General features: G+C 39.8%; 1 protein-coding gene across 1 annotated transcript in view; it reads right to left on the reverse strand.

The window, feature by feature from the left end:
* The window catches only part of Lama2 (laminin subunit alpha 2), a 591463-nt gene that overhangs the window by 305233 nt on the left and 266161 nt on the right, over window positions 1-20069 (reverse strand). Inside the window, exons 11-12 of the mRNA XM_060373445.1 lie at window positions 10421-10561; window positions 6321-6494 (exon numbers count right to left, since the gene is read on the reverse strand). Of these exons, the coding sequence (XP_060229428.1) occupies window positions 6321-6494; window positions 10421-10561 (315 nt within the window). The remainder of the gene's footprint in view (window positions 1-6320; window positions 6495-10420; window positions 10562-20069) is intronic.

The following is a 20069-nucleotide window of genomic DNA, read 5'->3' on the forward strand; positions in this document are numbered from 1 at the left end:
TTTCCAATCAGTGCTTTTTGGTGACTCTTCTAAGAGCTGGAGCTAGTCTTCTGCATGCGTTTGCCACTCAACAGTCAGGTCACTCCTTGTGGACCTGCAGATGGCATGTTCATCTCTACCCTCAGCAGTTGCTCTTCCTTTGCATTCTGCGGAGTGGATTCTTGCTAAGTTGGGCTCCATGTGTGCCAGCCTTTCTGCCTGGCGTAGCCATGCCCTTCTGAGGTTTCCCTCAATGTAGGTCCCTGCAGAAGCCATGGCCCAGGCACGAATCTGAGGCATCTGAATTCTCTGCTCCACCTTTCCCGATGGCTGCTTTACGTTTGCATCCAGCATTCAGTGTTATAAAGTGCTCAGTCTCATAATCTTTGTCAGGTGTTCTTGTGACTTAAACCAGCAAAGTAAATCTAAATCCCGTTACTCAATCATGGGCAAATGCAAAACTCCTGACACATTGCCTTCATAGAGCTTATTTAGCTGATTGTGTGGTTTTAATCTTTGTCCAGCTGAAATTCATTTTAATGCATGATGCAAAGTGAATACTTTACCCTTTCCTGGGCAGATAATTCTTGACCCCAGAGCCATGGTCTATGCTACTGTCTTTGATTCACAATTTGGCTAAAAACTCAAGTATTCATGTGTCAACAGGGCACTTATGGACTAGTATTTTAGTTATATTAACTTTTTAAAAATCTTTGTATTAGCATTTATTGATAAAGGGCATTTGCCTCTGTTTTCATGTATGACTTTGGAAGATGAGTTACATGTTCTTATCTCCCTGATCAAGGTTTTATTTACACCAAGGATATCAAGCTACAAATACTCCATGAGTCTTATAAGACTAAAGACAGTGAAGAGATTTTCTACCCAGGTCATTTCACTGTGTTGCATTTAGTTATTTTTGAATTATTCGAACTTATTATGTAAATTTCCATGTTTTAACATTTTTTTTTTACTTTTGGATATTCTTCTCTTTAGTTTCTGAAGTCATTTTAATTGCCATTTCTTCTATGTGTATGCTCGTGCATGCGTTTGCAGGGGTACATATGTGTTCATGCATATGTACCTGCAGGTCCCTGTCAGGAGTCTTCCAAATCGGCTTCTACCCTGTATTTTTGACTGGGTCCTTTGCTGAACTTGGAACTTGCCAATTTAGACAGATTAACTGTCCAGTGAGCTACAGAGATCCGCCTTAGTTTTGCTTCCTAAGTGCTGGGGTTAGGGTCAAGAGCTGCTGCTTGTGGCCGTTACATGCAGGCTGGAGATTTGAGCTCAGGTCCTCATCCTTAGGCAGCAGCTATTTTACTGATTATGCAATAACCACAGACATCCTTCTTTATATTACTGAAATTGTCATTTCCCTTTTTTGCTTTTTGTTTTCATTCTGTTCCTTCTAACATTAAGTTTGGGTCTGTGTCTTCCTCTGTTGTCATTTGTTTTCTACTATTTTCATTTATGTTCAAATACATTTAATATTTTTGCTTTTTTTTTTTTTTGCTTGAGATAGGGTCTCTCTCTATGGCCCAGGCAGAACTGAACCCAAAGCTTCTGCCTCAGTCTCCCAAGAACTAGAGATACGAGGCACTACACTCCGCCTATTGTTTCTGCTTCTACGTTTTCTGTTGGATATGTTGCCTCGGAACTTGTATTCCAATGCAGATGGCTCAAAGAAGTAAGAAAGAAAGAGAGTAAATAAATAAATAAATAAATAAATAAATAAATAGATGTTTTAACATTGTCTAATGGCATACCTAGACACCAACTGTGCCTTCATTATTTTTCAAGTTGAGATATCTCGGCTTACTGGCTAATGATTTTGGCTGTGAATACCAACACACGGAAACACAAACTCACAGCTGAGTGAGTGAATGTATTAATGGCATGTTTTGTGGGGGGTCAGAGCGGCCCGTTTCCTCTGGCCTGGCCAGGACATTTCTATTTGTCCTAGATTTGATTAGTTTTGTGGTCAACCAAACCGCGACCCACTCACACTGAAATACTGCTGAGGGAACTCCTTGATCCCCCCAACAACTCCGTTATTGAAGCTCATGTTCCCTTACCTGAACCTAAATCACTCAGCTAATAATAAGCTACAACCCTTGTGCCAGTTACACTTCATTATGAAGTAAGGAAAACAAAACGCTTATGAACATTAGAATGCTCTTTTATATACTAATTTTATAGGAGAATTAAGGTACATATCAAACTAATATCACAGCCACGATCTTTGCTGTGAGACTATTCTCTGTAAGCTTGAATCCTTCTTGGCGTTAGGTACTTTTGCATATAAGACTGCATAGTTAACTACAGTGAATGAATGATTTCCTGGTCTTTTCTATGTTTTAACATTTATTTTCTCATTTACTCTTAAGATTTAATATATGTTATTCCAGGTAGAAAATATCTCCTGGGTCCTGCTTTATGTCTAAATCATCCTTGATAGATTTTGATTTTTGAAATTGACTTAGCCTTTTAACTTTTATAGCCAGATCTTTCTTCACAGTCACAACGATTTTTATTAATCCATCTGACTAAATCCAAACTTAGATGGAATTGTGGGTGGAAAAGAGAATGTCAAATTCCATATTTTGGTTGCTTTTTTTCTTTTGAGGCAGGGTCTGACTCTGCCTGGCGTAGAGTCACAATGCAGCCGTGACTAACCTTGAACTTGGAGGGACCCTCCCTCCTCACTAGTGTGCTGGATTTCAGGGATCAGCACCCTGCCCAGCATGAACTCCACTTTTGAACAATGGTGAGAAATATAGAACAATGACTGTTAGTGTTTTTTAACTGTTTTAGATACATGAGCCTATAAACAGTTTTCAACTCCCACACAAACTCCCACTCAAAGGTAAGAGGTCAACAACCCAATCAAAATAATTGTGTTTTGATTCTTGCTTGTTTAAGCATGTGCCACCAATCCAGGTATTGAGGGGGCTTTTTAGGTAATAAGATCATCGTTGTCTAAACGATTCCAGCACCCACTTTCTTCCTATACACAGATATAATATGAGCTCTCCAAAGAAAGTCAACAAAGGGATTTACCACATCAGTAGAATCTCAGTGCCACAGAAATCCAATATGATGGTGTAGAAAATAAGAATAATTCTGTGGGGGGAAAAAACAGCCCCAGAAGATTAATTCAATAATGCTCAGAGACAGAACCTCAAACCTTAACAGCAACGTAGGACCAGAAATAAGCGTGACGCCTAAGCAGCTTCTTAGAGTTTTACGACACAGAGAACCACTTCAGGATGCTGCACCAACCATTTCAGTCCGCTAGGGGAACCTCAAGCAAATGGCTTCGTCAGTATTCCAGCAGCATTTATTTTACTAAAGCAGTAAATTAGCCTAACCCTGAAATTCCCAAACTGTTTCTGAGCAGCAGCTTCCTTTAGGAAGCCAGCGCGATTCTCTGTCCTCTTAGCTCGCTCCTCTTCTGCCTGTCTCTGCCTTTGTGCAAATGCCCTAAAACCAAGCAGTCACATTTGCCCAGCGTTGCAGAAATAAAACTCCCCACTGCAGCCCAATGGGCAACTGACTGAACTCTCTTGGAGGATTGAGAATTAGATGGGAAAATTACATAAAAGCAAACAGTGGTGGGAGGAAAAAGAAAAAAAGACTTGCCATGAATACTACTGAAGAACTAATTGAGAGTTGAGATGGTGACCTTTTATTACCAGCCTGTACATCACTGGGGTGCTATCTTCTGAGCTTCATTCAGTGGCCAGACACAGTCCTACACCCCCTTACACACTCTTTATTTTCCACCGAGCAGTGTGGCTTCACAGGATAAAAAGTATTCTTTATGAAACTTGCTTACGCCCTTGAGTTTGATGACACTGGATGACTGGGGTGTTATCACAGGGTATCCCAGGAAGGAGCTCTTTAATTATGTGTGGATAGGATCTTAAGAGATGAGGCAAGAACTGTAGAGTCTTTTTTATGGGAGAATATACCCGGCATCTCTTTCTCTATTGCAGGCAGCCATATAACCACACAGATATCCCAGTGCTCCTGAATCCGTTCCATCTACATTTAGGAAAAGGTGATTACATCTCATAAATAAATATTTTTGCCTTAGGAATTAACACTTAAGAAGTAGAGGGGATGACATATCCTCACAGCTTACAAACTGTGTCTATCAATAAAACTCACTGATTAAGCAGATGTTAAGGAAAATCATGATGTACTATTCCTATCAGATGCTGACAGTGGTTCTTATTCAAATGGCAATTACTGGCAAAAAAAAAATATAGCCTCAACTATTGAAAAAAGTGGCTTTATTGAATTTACAAACAAGGACCTACAATTTTCCATTTCCTTAGCAAGATATTAAATCAAGCAAGCTAAGTGTGTCATCATGACTGTAATTTACGTGATGTGACATGACAGTTAAGATGCACTGTGGTAATTTCTGAGAGCTGGCAGTATTATTGTAGTATCAAAAATTTATATGGTTCAGTTATTAAGGCAAATTGTTTCATTCATACTGAGAAGGCTGACAGTAAGCCACTGAGGGCTTCCACGGTATGCTAAAAAATGCCTTCCACAGTCAAACAATTTGCACACTCTGTTACCATCATTTTGCTCACTGAATGGAAATGGGGCACAGGCAGGCAGGGCTTTGTGAGGTGAAGATGCTCTGCTGAGGAATAGGAAGTGTCGCATTGTGGGTGGTGAGAAGAAACAGTTCAGCCAGATGAGGGAAGTTATCTTTGGGATCCAACCACTATGAACAGGATGTCCAAATTCTTTGCTCCAATGTTACTTAATATCCCATTTGCTTGCTTTCCTTCTGTTGGTTTGAGTTGCCGCCAACAGAAAGAAAAGGCATAAGACCAAAAAAAAGAAATGATGGGAAATATGGAAATGGTAATTTCTATTAGTGACTGTCTTTAAATAATGGCATGGTATCACCGCACTAGTCTGAAACTCATCTATTTTTGACCCAAATTTCTTCTTGAAGCTCCTTTCAGCAATAAAAAGAAATGAGTGTTATTTTTATTTTTACTTTTTGGCAATGGAAAGCAGCAGAAATTCAAGCCATGTGCTGTTTTGTTCTTGTCAGGGATATAGGAGGTTTCTAAATAGGATAAAATGACTTCATGTCATAAAGGGCCTAGCAAATAAAAGTTTAATTATATTTTTATTACAGCTATTGAATTTTATGTAACATATGCTGTCTCTTTTAAAATACATGTTCATTGAAAACCTACTTTATTCATTTACACTTTTTTTTGTAGTAGCATTTAGAAGCCTGTTGAAATGAAGAACCTGGCGATGAGTGGGACTGTTTCAATCAACTAAAATTGCCAGTTCCCATTCATTGAGTAGTACACGAGTTACTATCATTGCTGCTTCAATGCTCACATATTATGCAATACAGCCAATAGTTATAAGTATACTTTTGTTTACTTAACAAATGAAGGAATTTTTTTTTCAGTATTAACAATATGTTCTAACAGGTGACGTTGGTACCAGGTTTTTGTCATCACCATCTTCTGGTGTGATGAAGCAACTTAATCCATCACAAGTTATTAATACGTATACACCAGGAAAAGAAATCACAAAGTAATTAAATTTAGTTTTTAATAAATAGTTTGGCAGAAGAAGACAGAATTCCAAACATCAAGAAATACATCTAGAGGGAAATCATGTACAACAGAAAAACCTTCAAACACACAGACACACACACACACACACACACACACACACACGCCCACACATACACGCACCTTGAATTTTCAAGGTTGTTCTCCCTGATTATCTGTGTGCTTTACATTTGAGTCATCTTGAAAGCAACATGTGCTTTCAATATGGCAAGTTCAGGGTGCTTCTCTGTCCAAATTCTAGAAAATACTAGGTAGTCTTTAAACACACTTCATAACAAGCATTGAATTAGATACACAATACATCCCATTTTCCAATTAGCATGCATATTGGATAGAAGAAAAAGGCAAGTGCCTTGCTTATCAGTTTTGAAATAAAACTGCGACCGATGAGGAAAACTTTGTAAAAACTGTCACTCTAGTTACACTTAAACAAACACATCATAGTTTCCTCCAGTGTCCTAAAATGTTTTCCCAAAATCTCTCTAAAGATTTCATTGATACACATTCTAAAAGGTTGCCCAGAACCTATGTGAAAATCTAAGGATGCCATAGCCCTTTGATATCCTTTACTTGTATTAGTTATGCCACATGGAGAATGCCCAACTTGATCTCGTTAAGTTGCTTCTGGAAATGTGATACAGCCTGAGTTAGTTTCTAGATAGGTGAATAAAAACACCATTTCAAGAAGAATGTCACTAATGGACTTACTTTGTTTCCCAGATACGGGGCTGGCGCACGCCAGTAGTAAGCCTCTGGGAGGGAGCGCCGGGCCTGGAAGTTGCTGATGCTGATCTGCTGAGGGGAGTCGGGGTGATCAAGCTGAGGAGCCACCTGAACGCGGCCAGAGATGTCTGTGAGATACCAACCGTGCATTTCTTGAACCTTAAAGAAAACACAGCCATCACCAGTTACAAAAAACGAACTAATACACAAACTAAAAACAGCAGTAGTTGTTTTTTGGTTTGTTTGTTTGTTTTTTCTGGTTTGTTTTTGTTTTTGTTTTTTTTTTATTTTTCCCTAGCACAGTGCTTAGAGAGGAAAAGGCTACAGGCACTTCAAAAACATAGGGAATTGAGTATATGACCAATACTACCATGTGTGCTCATATAGAATCCATTGTTTATTTCTTATTGACTTTTTAAGAATCTTGATAGAACCATGTAATAATAATTTCTTACTGTTTCCTTAAACTATGATTCCAACTAGTATTTGTGTGTGTGTGTGTGTGTGTGTGTGTGCACAAAGGATCGCATATGTGTCTGTGCATATGTGCATGCTGGTATGAGGCTGTGTGCTGGAGGTCAGGATTGGCACCTTCTGTCTTCCTCAGTTGCCCTCCACCTTCTAGTGTTGAGACACAGCCTTTCACTTCCGTGGTGCTGATTTAGTTAGACTGCCTTTTGGCCCAGGGATCCGAGCATCTCTGTCTTTGCAGTGCTGGATTATTGGTGTGCTGTACTGCACCCAGCTACTTATATGAGTACTGGAGACTTGAACTCGGGCCCTCGTGCTTGCATGGCAAGCATTTTGCTAATGTCACCAAAAATAGAAGTCAGTTATAACTTTTCAGTTGTTATGATGCTAAATAATTATCAAATGGTTTGATTTGGAGTTTCACATTTTTCACGTCAGTTGTTTTTCTGACAGTCTTATGAATCCTAATATCTCACAAGTGCTGCATATGTATTCATAATGCAGAGGACAAAGGAAATCATACATGCAAGACCTAAAAGGTAACTTTCATTCAATATTTCCATTCTTCCTACTTTCTGAATTGCTTGTTTTCAGGTTTCAGGATGTTTGAATCCACCGGAACGTTGCTATGACAACATCTCCCAAGACTGTATACCTTCTTTCCCATAGGATCAGAAGTACTCTGGGGACTCCTAGCCTGGCCCAGGAAAGGAAATCACTTTAAAAGAAGAATAAAAGATGAGTAATGATTTGCTTTACAGTGTTATATCCCAGGCCTAACACTGTGTGCCTACACTTCTTGTGTCAAGGTCAGGCCTACGCATCCCCTTCAATGTGAAACCATCCTGTGAGGTTAAGACAAAACTGTTTGCTGAGCTGGGAGGCTTCAAAACACCCCAGCTTGTGGTAGTTTTAGCATCAATGTGAGCAAACACCTAAGATCAACAACTTAGGGGGGTGATTTGCTTCCAAGATCCCAGATTTGTCCAGCATAGTGGACAGATTGTAGTAGAGGAGAGGCATTGAACTCATGACAGCCAGTGGCCAGCACATGAAGGTGAAGGATAGCAGGATGTCCCTTCCCAAAACATGGCCATTTTGACTTACTTCCTCTCCCACTTCCAGCATTCCCACCATCTCCCAATAGTCTGGTCAAAACTTTAACCCGTGAATAGAATAAAGCATCAACTAGAAGATAGCCGTTCCAATCCAGGTATCTTTGCAAAGATCTAGAAAAGAATCTACTCAGGTCCTGCTCAGCCCTCCATCTAGCCATGCTGAAATCTAAGGTTAATAACCATAGGAGCTGCCAGTTTCCAAGATATAGCTGGTGTTGCAAGTGAGAGCAACCGGAGAGATAAGACTGAACATGTATTGATTAAATATAACTTTAATTTTCTTTTTTATGTAGAGATTATTTGATTTCAATTTGTTGTTGTTCATTTTTTTTTAATTTTATTTTTTTTTTATCAGTTACATTTTATTAACTCTGTATCCCAGCCGTGTCCCGATCCCTCATTCCCTCCCAGTCCCTCCCTCCCTCCCTCCCTCATCTCCACCGTGCCCCTTTCCAAGTCCACTGATGGGGGGGACCTCCTCCCCATTCATCTGATCCTGTTTTATCAGGTATCTTCAGGACTGGCTGCAAAGCCCTTCTCTGTGGCCTAACAGGACTGCTCCTCCCTTCGGGGGTGGGGAGACCAAAGAGCCAGTCATCGAGTTCCTGTTAGAAATAGTCCCTGTTCCCCTCACTTTGGGAAACCAATTGGTTACTGAGCTACCACAGGCTACATCTGAGTGGAGGTTCTAGGTTATATCCATACATGGTCCTTGGTTGAATGTCAGTCTCAGAAAAGACCCTGTGCCCAGATATATTTGGTCCTTGTGGAGCTCCTATCCTTTCCCCATCAGACTAACTCCCCTTCTTTCTTATGATTCCCTGTACTCTGCCAAAGGTTTGGTCATGAGTCTTTGCTTTGAAAACACTGCTAGTTAGAGTCTTTCAGATGCGCTCAGTAGACTCCTGTCATACGTTCAATGCACATCCCATCTGTCTTTCTAAACGAGGATTGATCATCTTACCCCATGTCCGCTCAATTGATTATCTTTTTTAGGTGTATAGATTTCATTGTGTTTATCATATCTTATAGGTCTATATAAGTGAGTATATCCCATGTTTGTCTTTCTCCTTCTGGGATATTTCACTCAGAATGATCTTTTCTAGATCCCACCATTTGCCTGCAAATTTCATGATTTCCTCCTTTTTGATTGCTGAGTAGTATTCCATTGTATAAAAATACCACAATTTCTGTACCCATTCCACCGTTGATGGACATCTGGGTTGTTTCCAGGTTAAGCTTTTGAATAACTAAGATGCTTTGGTTTAAAAAAAAGGCAAACTGGGTCAAAAACCAACGGTTAGGTAGACAGCAGCAAATGCTGACTTCTGGTTCCCTTTCTAACTCTAGCTGTCCTCAGGTGTTCTGAGACATCTGGGTAGGAGCATGGACCTAGGTTCTGAAGACCAAGACCTGAACGCTAACTATACCCCATCCATTGGAAAGCCATGAAACTTAAATTTATCGGTGGAGTTGTCAGCAACCTTAAGCACGACTCTGTCACCAAAATGAAGAAGTTAGACATTAAGTCTACTTGTTATTGTTTCTTTGAAGGTTTCTTTGAAATCAAGACACTGGCTAAGTGGAGAGATATTCGCGGAGATAATACAAGAGTACGGTCAGAAACTACTTATTTCAAACCTGAGGCAAAAGCCACATAGGCGAACAGATGACTGTGCTCTGGATTAGTTTGCAGGTCAAAGCTGGAAGAAGTGTTTAGGAGATAGTTTATCAAAATAGCAGTCTATAAGGCATGACTCTGATGTGGCACTCACTGCTCCTATTACTGGCTCTCCAGCTAGAATACCATAGTGTCTCAGTGGCCTTTCCCTGAAGTCTACTTGTTTATTCACTCTGAAGGTCTCTTTTCTTCCACTTTCTACGTGCTCTGTGCTGAGTGCAGCCAGTGTGACTATGGTAACTACCAAAGACCCCACTTTCCTCTCACATATTTTCTCCAGGGGAGAAAATGGCTCCCTGCATGCAGGCAGGGAGAAGCACGGTAGGCCAAGTGAGCAAGCATATGATACATCTTTGTTTTAGAGAAAGACAGTCGTAGTTACTGCTGAAGAATGAAGTCAGGTGTTTTCTTTAGTGACACATAGATTATATGGGTGAATGGAAATACAATATTTATGATTGTTATCTCATGTTTTCTCTTGTACATCTAGTGCTTGGGATAAAAGCAACATGATTTTCATTATATTTTCAAATATGGGATTTGATAAGGGTTGTAGCTACTTCAGAGAGGACTCAGTCTGTACACTTACAAAAATACTTCAATAAATATCTTTTTGGCTGTGTGTGTCTGTGTGTGAGTAGGTATATGCATGTGAGCGTGGGTGCCCACAGAGGCTAAAAGAGGACATCAGATCCGCTGGAACTGGAGTTACAGGCAGTTTTGAGCCATGTGCTGTGGGTGCTGGGAACCAAACTGTAGTCCCCTTCAAGAACTGCGTAGATGGGCAGTGTGTAGAGGGCAGCGTGTAACCTTACATTCCCGTAGGTCCAGTAGGAACTCTGACATCTGGTCGACACCCCTGAACAGAAGCATTCCTCACAGCCTTTCTGATTATCCTCTTGCAAGTTGAAGAAGCCAGATTTGCAACGGCTGCAGTCTTCACCCTCAACGTTCTCCTGAAAATGTAGAGAGCTGTATTAGCCACGGATGTGTCCTGCTAAGGAGAAGTCAGGTCTGTGCCTGCATGAGGAAAATGTGACTTCAGGCCTCAGTTTACCTTCTCACCTGTTTTTGAAGCACAGCAGTACAATAGAGAACAACCACTCTGAAATTACTGGGTCAGGTTCATTGTTCTAACATCACAGCCTATGTGCGCATAGTATGATTTTACTGAGTGCCAAGTACTGTATTAAAAGTTATTATTCTGGTCTGTCTTAGAATGTGGATAAAATACTAAGGTAAAACCAAAAATGTGTTGGACTGATGAAAGTGGAACCAGAGTCTTGCCACTCTGATTTGGGTTGCAACTTCATCGTCAAATATATGATAAAATTAAAACATCTATGTTATATAAAGATGTAAAATACCTTCGTATTGCAGGCTAAAAATACATACATTTTAGGCAAGCATTAAAATCTGACATGTGGAGAGTTTGGGACAGATATGTATAGAATTTCCCTGGTCTGGATAAATAGGAAAGAGAAAACCTTTTTCCCTGCTTAATTTTTTACAATGTTTCCTTTTGCACACTGGCCTACTAGATAATTTATACAGTAATAGTATAAAGAAAATTCATTCTTGTTTGGTGACTTTTCTCCAGATTAGGTTCATTAATCCAGTACATTATAGTGTATTTGCTTTTACATGAAACTGTAATGTGTGCTCAGACCAGTGAAAGCTGACTATACAATGAAAGCCTGAGAAGGGTGTAGTCTCTCTATTTAAGAAATAGTTAATTTTGACCAATACCTCCAAGGGAAGGCTTCTCTCCACAAGAAATAGATTTCCAGCATACGCAGGCATGCATGATTCTTTTCCCACCTTTTCCTTGCATTTTCCTTCTACCTTATTTGCAGTTTTGCCTTTCATTCGATAGCTAACTTGTTTCCCAACCCTTTCTATAGCCTTAAGTGCATTGCTTTACTATAACGGCAAAACTATACCCGGGCTTACAGAGCTTATTCTCTCCCAACACATGTAATATTTAGTCAGAGGTAGAAATGTTCCTGTGTACATATTCCCAGAAATCTATATGGTTCCTGGTCAGTGTTGAACACTGGCTTCAGATAATTTTATTAAGATTAAACAATTTGCTCTGTGACAGTGCTCTTATGCATACCAAAATTTTATTTGCACCCAGTGTATGCTTATTAAAAATAATATTTGAAGGGCTAGGGAGATGATCCACCTAGCAAAATGCTTGCTGCATTAACATGGAGAATGATTGAGTTTTAGAATAAAACATCCAAGTTAAGAAACAAATGGCAGCAGCAGCAACAACACCAACAAATAAGCAAAACAGTAGTCTGTTGGGTGCATAGTATAAGCCTGTATTCCCAGCACTGGGGAGCCAGAGTCAGGAAGGCCTCAGGGGATTCTTGGCTAGCCAATTTAAGCTGAACTGAAAATCTCCAATGTCAGTAGAAAACCCTGTCTCAACGATGGAATATGATAGAGAAATACACCAAACGTGGCCTTCTCTGGCTTCCACATGAGTGTACACATAAACAAGCCTGCTCATACATTCACACACATACACAAATACATTTTACTAACCCAGTATTGAGAAGATGGGGTGGTAAAAAATAAAATAATTAGCAGAAAATGGACCCCAAATAAGAAGAAATTTACAAGAACAACAACAAAAAGAAGAGGAGGAGGAAGAGAAAGAGGAGAAAGAGGAGGAGGAGGAGGAGGAGAAAGCAGAGGAAGAGGAGAAGGAGGACTAAGAAGAAGAAGAAAAGAGGTTCTCCTTAGATCTGGAGAACATACTTAAACTTTGATTTTTGTTTCTTAATATCTTTGATCCATTTCCACCTCCAACTACTTGTAAATTGGTGGGACCCTTAGCATGGTAACATTCCTTTAGTATCTTGACATGTATAGAAATTGAAGTGTGGTTCTCAACCAGTTTCAAATTTCCTAGGCTGCTTCCAAATATTTTAAGATGGTAGATGTCAGCAAGATAAATCAGTCTACCCTAGGACTCATAGGGACAAAGGAAGCCCCAAAGCACTCAAGTAAAGAGCATCTTCAAAAGAGTACATGGGCAGGAAAGATGAAACATGCCTTTAATTATAATTTAGCTCTTTCCATTGAGGACACAGTACAGCTGTTCCGAACACTGTGTTCTTCTGTGCTTGGTCTAGCCTACTTTTCATTTACTCTAATTTGAAAGAAAGTAATACCACTCTTCTGAGACTCAGACTGAGACAAACAATTAGAAATTTTTTTAGACATTAACTACATATTCCTTAGCTCCACTTTAGCCTTGTTATGCGACCTTGAGTAACATTCTGAATAAATCACTGCATATTCAATTTAAGGTAATAACCTCAAGCAGCACATTAAAGTGGGAATTCTGGGTGCTGTAAAGATGAGGGTAGAGTCAAGGTCTCTGTTCTTAAAAGCCAGTTTCTATCTAGATAAAAGGATGTGCCTGAAATCAACTGTGAGGTGCAATGCAGTCAGTGCATCTCAGAAGGAAATTAACTTTTGAGAACAAACTTAAGGAGGTACAGCTTCTTCCTGTGAAGGTTTTCTGAGGCTTTAGGATGGGCAGGGAATTGCAAATAAACCTTGAGGCATGGTTTTAAAAATTCTACTTGATTAGTAGAAAAAGAAAGACATCTATGTGAGCAAAGATGGTGAAAATAATACTTAATGTGAGGAGCATTTTACTTGTCACCGTTTCTTCCAAAATAAAGGCACTGAAAACTCCCTATATGATAGGAGTTTCATTTGGCACTTAAAATCAAAGGACCCACTCTTAAATAATGGACACGTAAGGGTAGCCTCAGAGACAGGACCTCTTCTCTTAGGAAAGTGTAGATAATTAGCAAGTGCTAAACAGGAGCCAAAAAAAAAAAAATCACAGAACTATAACTGGGGCACTTGAGTTGATAAGATGCCTATAAGATGTGAGACAGTGGGACCAAGAAATCTTTCACTACTATATAGTGCTGGAAGGGATTAACTCAACAGAACTGGATGCTCAAAATGGTCATGTAACAAGCAATATTCTGTTAGAGCAGTGTTTCTCAACCTCCCTAACGCTGAATCCTTAATGCAGTCCTTCATGTTGCAGTGACCCCCCCCAACCAGAAAAAAATTATTTTGCCCTTACTTCGTAAATATAGCCTGGCTACTGTTGTGAATCATAAGGAAAATATATTTGGAGATAGGGGTTTGCCAAAGGGATCGCCACCCCCAGATTAAGAACCCCTGTGTTGCAGGGAACTAACCAGAAGATCTCTGAGGTACCCTGATAGAATGATTTTGTATGTGTAGGACCTAGATTCCATTAACCACAGTAAACATTTGACATGTGATCATGCCATATTGACATAACAATATCTTTGACAAAACCCTGCACACAAGACTTGAGTGGGCTTCCTTAGTAGGCAATAGTCCATTCTTGTGATGCATGATGGGAAATTTAGCCTTTTGCACCACTTCCTGTTCACCCAGTTTCACTGATTGCAGCCATCTTATCCTCTTGTTATGGCCACACCATGAAGGACGGTATCTCCTTGAACTACTAGAACTGTTAAGCCACAGTGAACCCTTGCTTCCTCAACCTGATCCTTATTGGATGTTTAGTCACGGTAACAGGAAACATAACTAATATTGCTACGAATTCAGTAGAAAATGCAGAATGAAAAAAAAAAACTGTGTATTTCACTAGAATTCTACTCTCTAGATTTACTAGGTTCTTCTGCCTTTACTCAGGCAAAAAGCATGTTTGACAACACATCTAACAGTTGATGGATAGGGTTATGCCTAAAAGTGTTTCTTTAAAGGTAATAGTGTTTCTTTCTTGTGGATCTCTGCTCCACTCCAGGTCTTTCTACCTCCCCCTTCTTTCATAAGATTCCCTGTACTCCAAATGGATGGAACTAGAAAAGATCATCCTGAGGGAGGTATCCCCAGAAGCAGAAAGACACACATGGTATATACTCACTTATAAGTGGATAATAAAGGACAAACATACTAAAATCAGTACACCTAAAGAAGCTAAGCAAGAAGGAGGATCCTGGGTAAGATGATCAATCCTCATTCAGAAAGGCAAACAGGTCAGACATTGGAAGAGGGAGAAAACAGGGAACAGGACAGGAGCCTACCACAGAGGACCTCTCAAAAACTCTGCCCAGCAGGGTATCAAAGCAGATGCTGAGACTCATAGCCAAACTCTGGGCAGTGTCCAAGGAATCTTATGAAAGAAGGGGGAGACAGAAAGACCTGGAGGTGACAGGAGCTCCACAAGGAGAGCAACAGAACCAAAAAATCTGGGCCCAGGGTTTTTTTCTGAGACTGATACCCAAACAAGGACCATTCATGGAGATAACCTAGAACCCCTGTACAGATGTAGCCCATGGCAGTTCAGTGTCCTAGTACGGGGAAAAGGGGCTGTCTCTGAAATGAACTCAGTGGCAGGTTCTTTGATCATCTCCCCCTGAGGGGGGGAGCAGCCTTACCAGGTCACAGAGGAAGACAATGCAGCCAGTCCTGATAGACTAATGTCAGATGGAAGGTGAGGAGGACCTCCGTTCTCAGTGCACTAGGGTAGGGGCATGCTGGAGAGGTTGGGAGTGGACAGGAATGAGGGAGGGAGCTATAGCTGGGATATAAAGTGAATAAATTGTAATAAATAAAAATTAAATAAATAAAAGGAAAAGTAATAGTTTTGAAATAATTATTAAAGAACATTGCAGTATCATATACACATTTTATGTTATGGAGAGTAGCATAACTCAAATACAGAAGTGGATTTGGGGACTTTTATTTGTGCCTTAACAATGCCAAAGTATCCTTAACTTCTACAGTATATGGTGCACAATCATCTATACAATAGATGCTATATAATAGATGCTCCTTCATGCTAGCATATGATGTTGGAAGCCTAAGTCTCATTCTTTCTAAGAGTTTTTTGTTGTTGTTGTTGTTGTTTTAACCTGTGACTCATAACTCCATCCATAAGTGTTATTATATCTTTTATTGTATCTCCGATTAACACACAAAGATCTTGTATGATACCTGAGATCTGGAACTTACATAGTTTGACTCCCAGCATGAGAACAGGCCATCTGCTTTACAGGTGAGCTCTCTGGACAACTTAATTTCCTTTGCTACTCATACCAAGTTGTCAATAAATGTCCTGCACATTATTCTTCCTGTGACATTGTCACTGAGTCACTGCTGAGAATCTCTAGTATGGGAATGCTAGAAAACGGGGAATGGCACTCCTGAAGATTGTGGCCAAAACCTCAGGGAAAGTACACAGACAACAGAAGACACATTAGAAGAAAATCCCTGATCTGAGAGGAGTACAATGAACATGTGCTGTCGCCAACACCAAATTGTCACCACAGTCCCCAAGTCTCTAATGAAAAAGTAAGCAGAAAGGGGGCAGAGTTGATGTAAAATATGCGTTCTGTTTTCCTCGAGACATGAAAATAGGTTATCGCAGCACTGTCCTCTGCCGTTGGGATGTTCTAGGTATTTACTGAAATAGAGAGAGAAAACTTTTTGTCATCGTTGTTCTTTTCTTAGTAAGATTGGCAGACCATCTAGCTGGTCCCCAAACTACAGGTGACAGCATACCTGATCCCGAACTTCTAACATTGACAGTGACTGTATGATTGCTATTTTAACAATTATGGTACTGCTCCTCCTTTTTGTTCTGCCATTTCCTTTTTTTGAAGATGTATTTATTTATTATGAATACAACGTTCTGTCTGCATGTACACCTACATGCCAGAAGAAGGCACCAGATCTCATTATAGATGATTGCGAGCCACCATGTGGTTGCTGGGAAATGAACTCAGGACCGCTGGAAGAGCAGACAGTACTCTTAACCTCTGAGCCATTGTTCAGCCCCATCCCCCTTTAAAACATTACTAGATTAATTTGATGTTTTAAAAATATTAAATGCATCTTAGTTTTATCTAAACCATCAGGGTCTACTCTATTAAAGCTCTCAGCATTTCCATTTGGGAAATTTGTCAATTCATTTTAGTATTTTAAGTGTTTAGAGTCCATTAGTGATTTTGCCAATTTGCATATATAATAATAGTTCCCACATTGAAGCCAATAAAGCAATACAATTTTGAGGTTTCACACTTTCATTCTAGGAATTCCTAACACATGTTCACTGTTCATTTCCAGGTTACTCTAATGCACATACTAACTTTTAAATATGAACCAGTCATAGCCTATGATTTCCCCATTGTAAATATTTCATGTAGTAGATAATACATTCTTCCATATTGTGATAATTAAAGTGTCACTTTTTTGAGACCAGTGTTCTCAGCTTATCTGAACTATTTTTCATTATTGTGAACATAAAGGACCTGACTGGTCACATTATCATCATAATCATTATTGGGAAGCCTTAAAACTACAGGTGGACTGCATGTACAGATGAAATGTGGGTCTAGATGGACAGTATGTACAGATGGACGGTAGGGACACTTTTATCTGACATGTAAAGTTGATGTTTTTGTCCTTCTGTAGGTAATACCCATCTCCTCAAGAGCATTTGTTTGTTGTCTCAGATATCCTCATTGGTTACACAGAGTCAAATGCCTAATTAGAATAAATTTGTGGTCTGGCCTACAAGAAACCTCCTAGTGGCTGCCATTTATTTCTTTTATACTATTTCTGCCACAAAATAACTCAGTTTTCAAAAGCCTTATTAACCAGCTTCTGTTGTTTTATTTTTATTTATATATTTATTTTAATTTTTTCTTTATTAATTATACTTTATTCACTTTGTATCCCCCCTGTGGTTCCCTCCCTCCTCCCTTCCCAATCCCTCCCTTCCTCCACCCTCTGTATGCATGCCCCTTCCTAAGTTCACTGATAGGGGAGGTCTTCTTTTCCTTCCTTCTGACCCTAGTCAATTAGGTCTCATCAGGAGTGACTGCATTGTCTTCTTCTATGGCCTGGAAATGCTGCTTCTCCCTGAGGGGGAGGTAATTAAAGAGCAGGCCATTCAGTTCATGTCAGAGACAGTCCCTGTTTCTATTACAATGGAACCCACTTGGATACTGAACTGCCATGGGCTACATCTGTGCAGGGGTCTTAGGTTATCTCCATGCATAGTCCTTGGTTGGAGTATCAGTCTCAGGAAAGACCCCTGTGCTCCGATTTTTTGGTTCTGTTGCTCTCCTTGTGGAGTTCCTGTCCTCTCCAGATCTTACTATTTCCCACTTCTTTCCTAAGATTCCCTGCACTCTGCCCAAAGGTTGGCCATAAGTCTCAGCATCTGCTTTGATAGTCTGCAGGGCAGAGCATTTCAGAGGTCCTCTGTGCCAGCCTCCTGACTTGTTCCCTGTTTTCTTCTTCTTTTGATGTCCATCCTCTTTGCCTTTCTGGATAGGGATTGAGCATTTTAGCAAGAGTCCTCCCTTTTGATTAGTTTCTTTAGTTGTACAGATTTTAGTAGGTTTATCCTATATTATATGTCTATATGAGTGAGTATATACCTTATGCGTCTTTCTGCTTCTGGGATAGCTCACTCAGGATGATCTTTTCCAGATCCCACCATTTACCTACAAATTTCATGATTTCCTTGTTTTTTATTGCTGAGTAATATTCCATTGTGTAGATAAACCACAATTTGTGCATCCATTCCTCCACTGAGGGACATCCGTTTCCAACTTCTGGCTATTACAAATAAGGCTGCTACAAACATGGTTGAGTAACAAAATGTCTTTGTTATATACTTGAGAATCTTTTGGATATATGTCTAGGAGTGGTATAGCTGGATTCTTGAGGAAGCACTATTCCTAGTTGTCTGAGAAAGTGCCAGATTGATTTCCAGAGTGGTTGTACAAGTGTACATTCTCACCCACAGTGGAGGAGGGTTCCCCTTTCTCCACAACCTCTCCAGCATGTGTTGTTTCTTGAGTTTTTGATCTTAGACATTCTGATGGATGTAAGGTGAAATCTTAGGGTCATTTTAATTTGCATTTCCCTGATGGCTAATGAGGGTGAGCATTTCTTTAAGTGTTTCTCTGCCATTTGATATTCCTCTACAGAGAATTCTCTGTTTAGCTCTGTACCCCATATTTTAATTGGATTACTTGATTTTTTGCTGTTTAACTTCTTTAGTTCTTTATCTATACTGGATATTAGCCCTCTGTCAGGTGAAGATCCTTTCCCAATCTGTAGGCTGTTGTTTTGTTCTGAGGACAGTGTCCTTTGCCTTACAGAAGCTTTTCGGTTTCATGAGGTCCCATTTATTGATTGTTGCTCTGAGAGCCTGTGCTGTTGGTGTTCTATTCAGTAAGTTGTCTCCTGTGCTAATGAGTTCAAGGCTCTTCCACACTTTTTCTTCTAAGCGGTTTAGTGTGTCTGGTTTTATAGTAAGGTCTTTCATCCACTTGGACTCTAGTTTTGTGCAGGGTGATAAATATGTATCTATTTGCATTTTTCTCCATGTAGACATCCAGTTAGACCAGCACCATTTGTTGAAGATGCTGTCTTTTTTCCATTGAATGGTTTTGGCATCTTTGTCAAAAATCAGGTGTCCAAAAGTGTGTGGATTTATGTTAGGGTCTTCTATTCGGTTCCATTCATCCACAAGTCTATTTCTATGCCAGTACCATGCAGTTTTTAGTATTGTTGCTCTATAGTACAGCTTGAGATCAGGGATGGAGATACTTCCTGAAGATCTTTTACTGTAGAGAATTGTTTTAAGAATTCTGGGTTTCTTGTTGTTCCATATGAAGGTGAGAATTTTTCTTTCAAGGTCTGTAAAGAATTGTGTTGGTAATTTGATGGGGATTGCATTGAATCTGTAGATTTCTTTTGGTAAGATGGCCATTTTTACTATATTAATCCTGCCAAGCCATGAGCATGGGAGATCTTTCCATCTTCTCATATCTTCTAATTCTTTCTTCAGAGACTGGAAATTTTTTCATACAAGTCTTTGACTTCCTTGGTTAGGTTCATACCAAGGTGCTTTATGTCCTTTGTGGCTATTGTGAAGGGTGTGGTTTCCCTAATTTCTTTCTTAGCCCTTTTGTCTTCTGTATACAGGAGGGCTACTGATTTTTTTTTTTTTTTAGTTATTTTGTATCCAGACACTTTGCTGAAGGTGTTAATCAGCTGTAGGAGTTCCCTGGTAGAATTTTTCCAGTCACTCAGGTATACTATCATATCATCTGTAAATAGCAATACTTTGACTTCTTCCTTTCCAATTTGTATCCCCTTGTTCTCCTTCAATTGTCTTATTGCTCCAGCAAGGACTTCAAGAACAGTGTTGAAGAGACATGGAGAGAGTGGGTAGCCTTGCCTTGTCCCTGATTTCAGTGGGAATGATTTAAGTTCCTCTCCATTGAGTTTGATATTGGCTATAGGCTTGCTGTATATTGCCTTTACTATGTTCAGGTATGTGCCATGTATCCCTGATCTCTCCAAGACTTTAAACATGAATGGATGTTGGATTTTGTCAAA

This window comes from Meriones unguiculatus, chromosome 20 (assembly GCF_030254825.1).
Source record: "Meriones unguiculatus strain TT.TT164.6M chromosome 20, Bangor_MerUng_6.1, whole genome shotgun sequence".
Lineage (NCBI taxonomy): Eukaryota > Metazoa > Chordata > Mammalia > Rodentia > Muridae > Meriones > Meriones unguiculatus.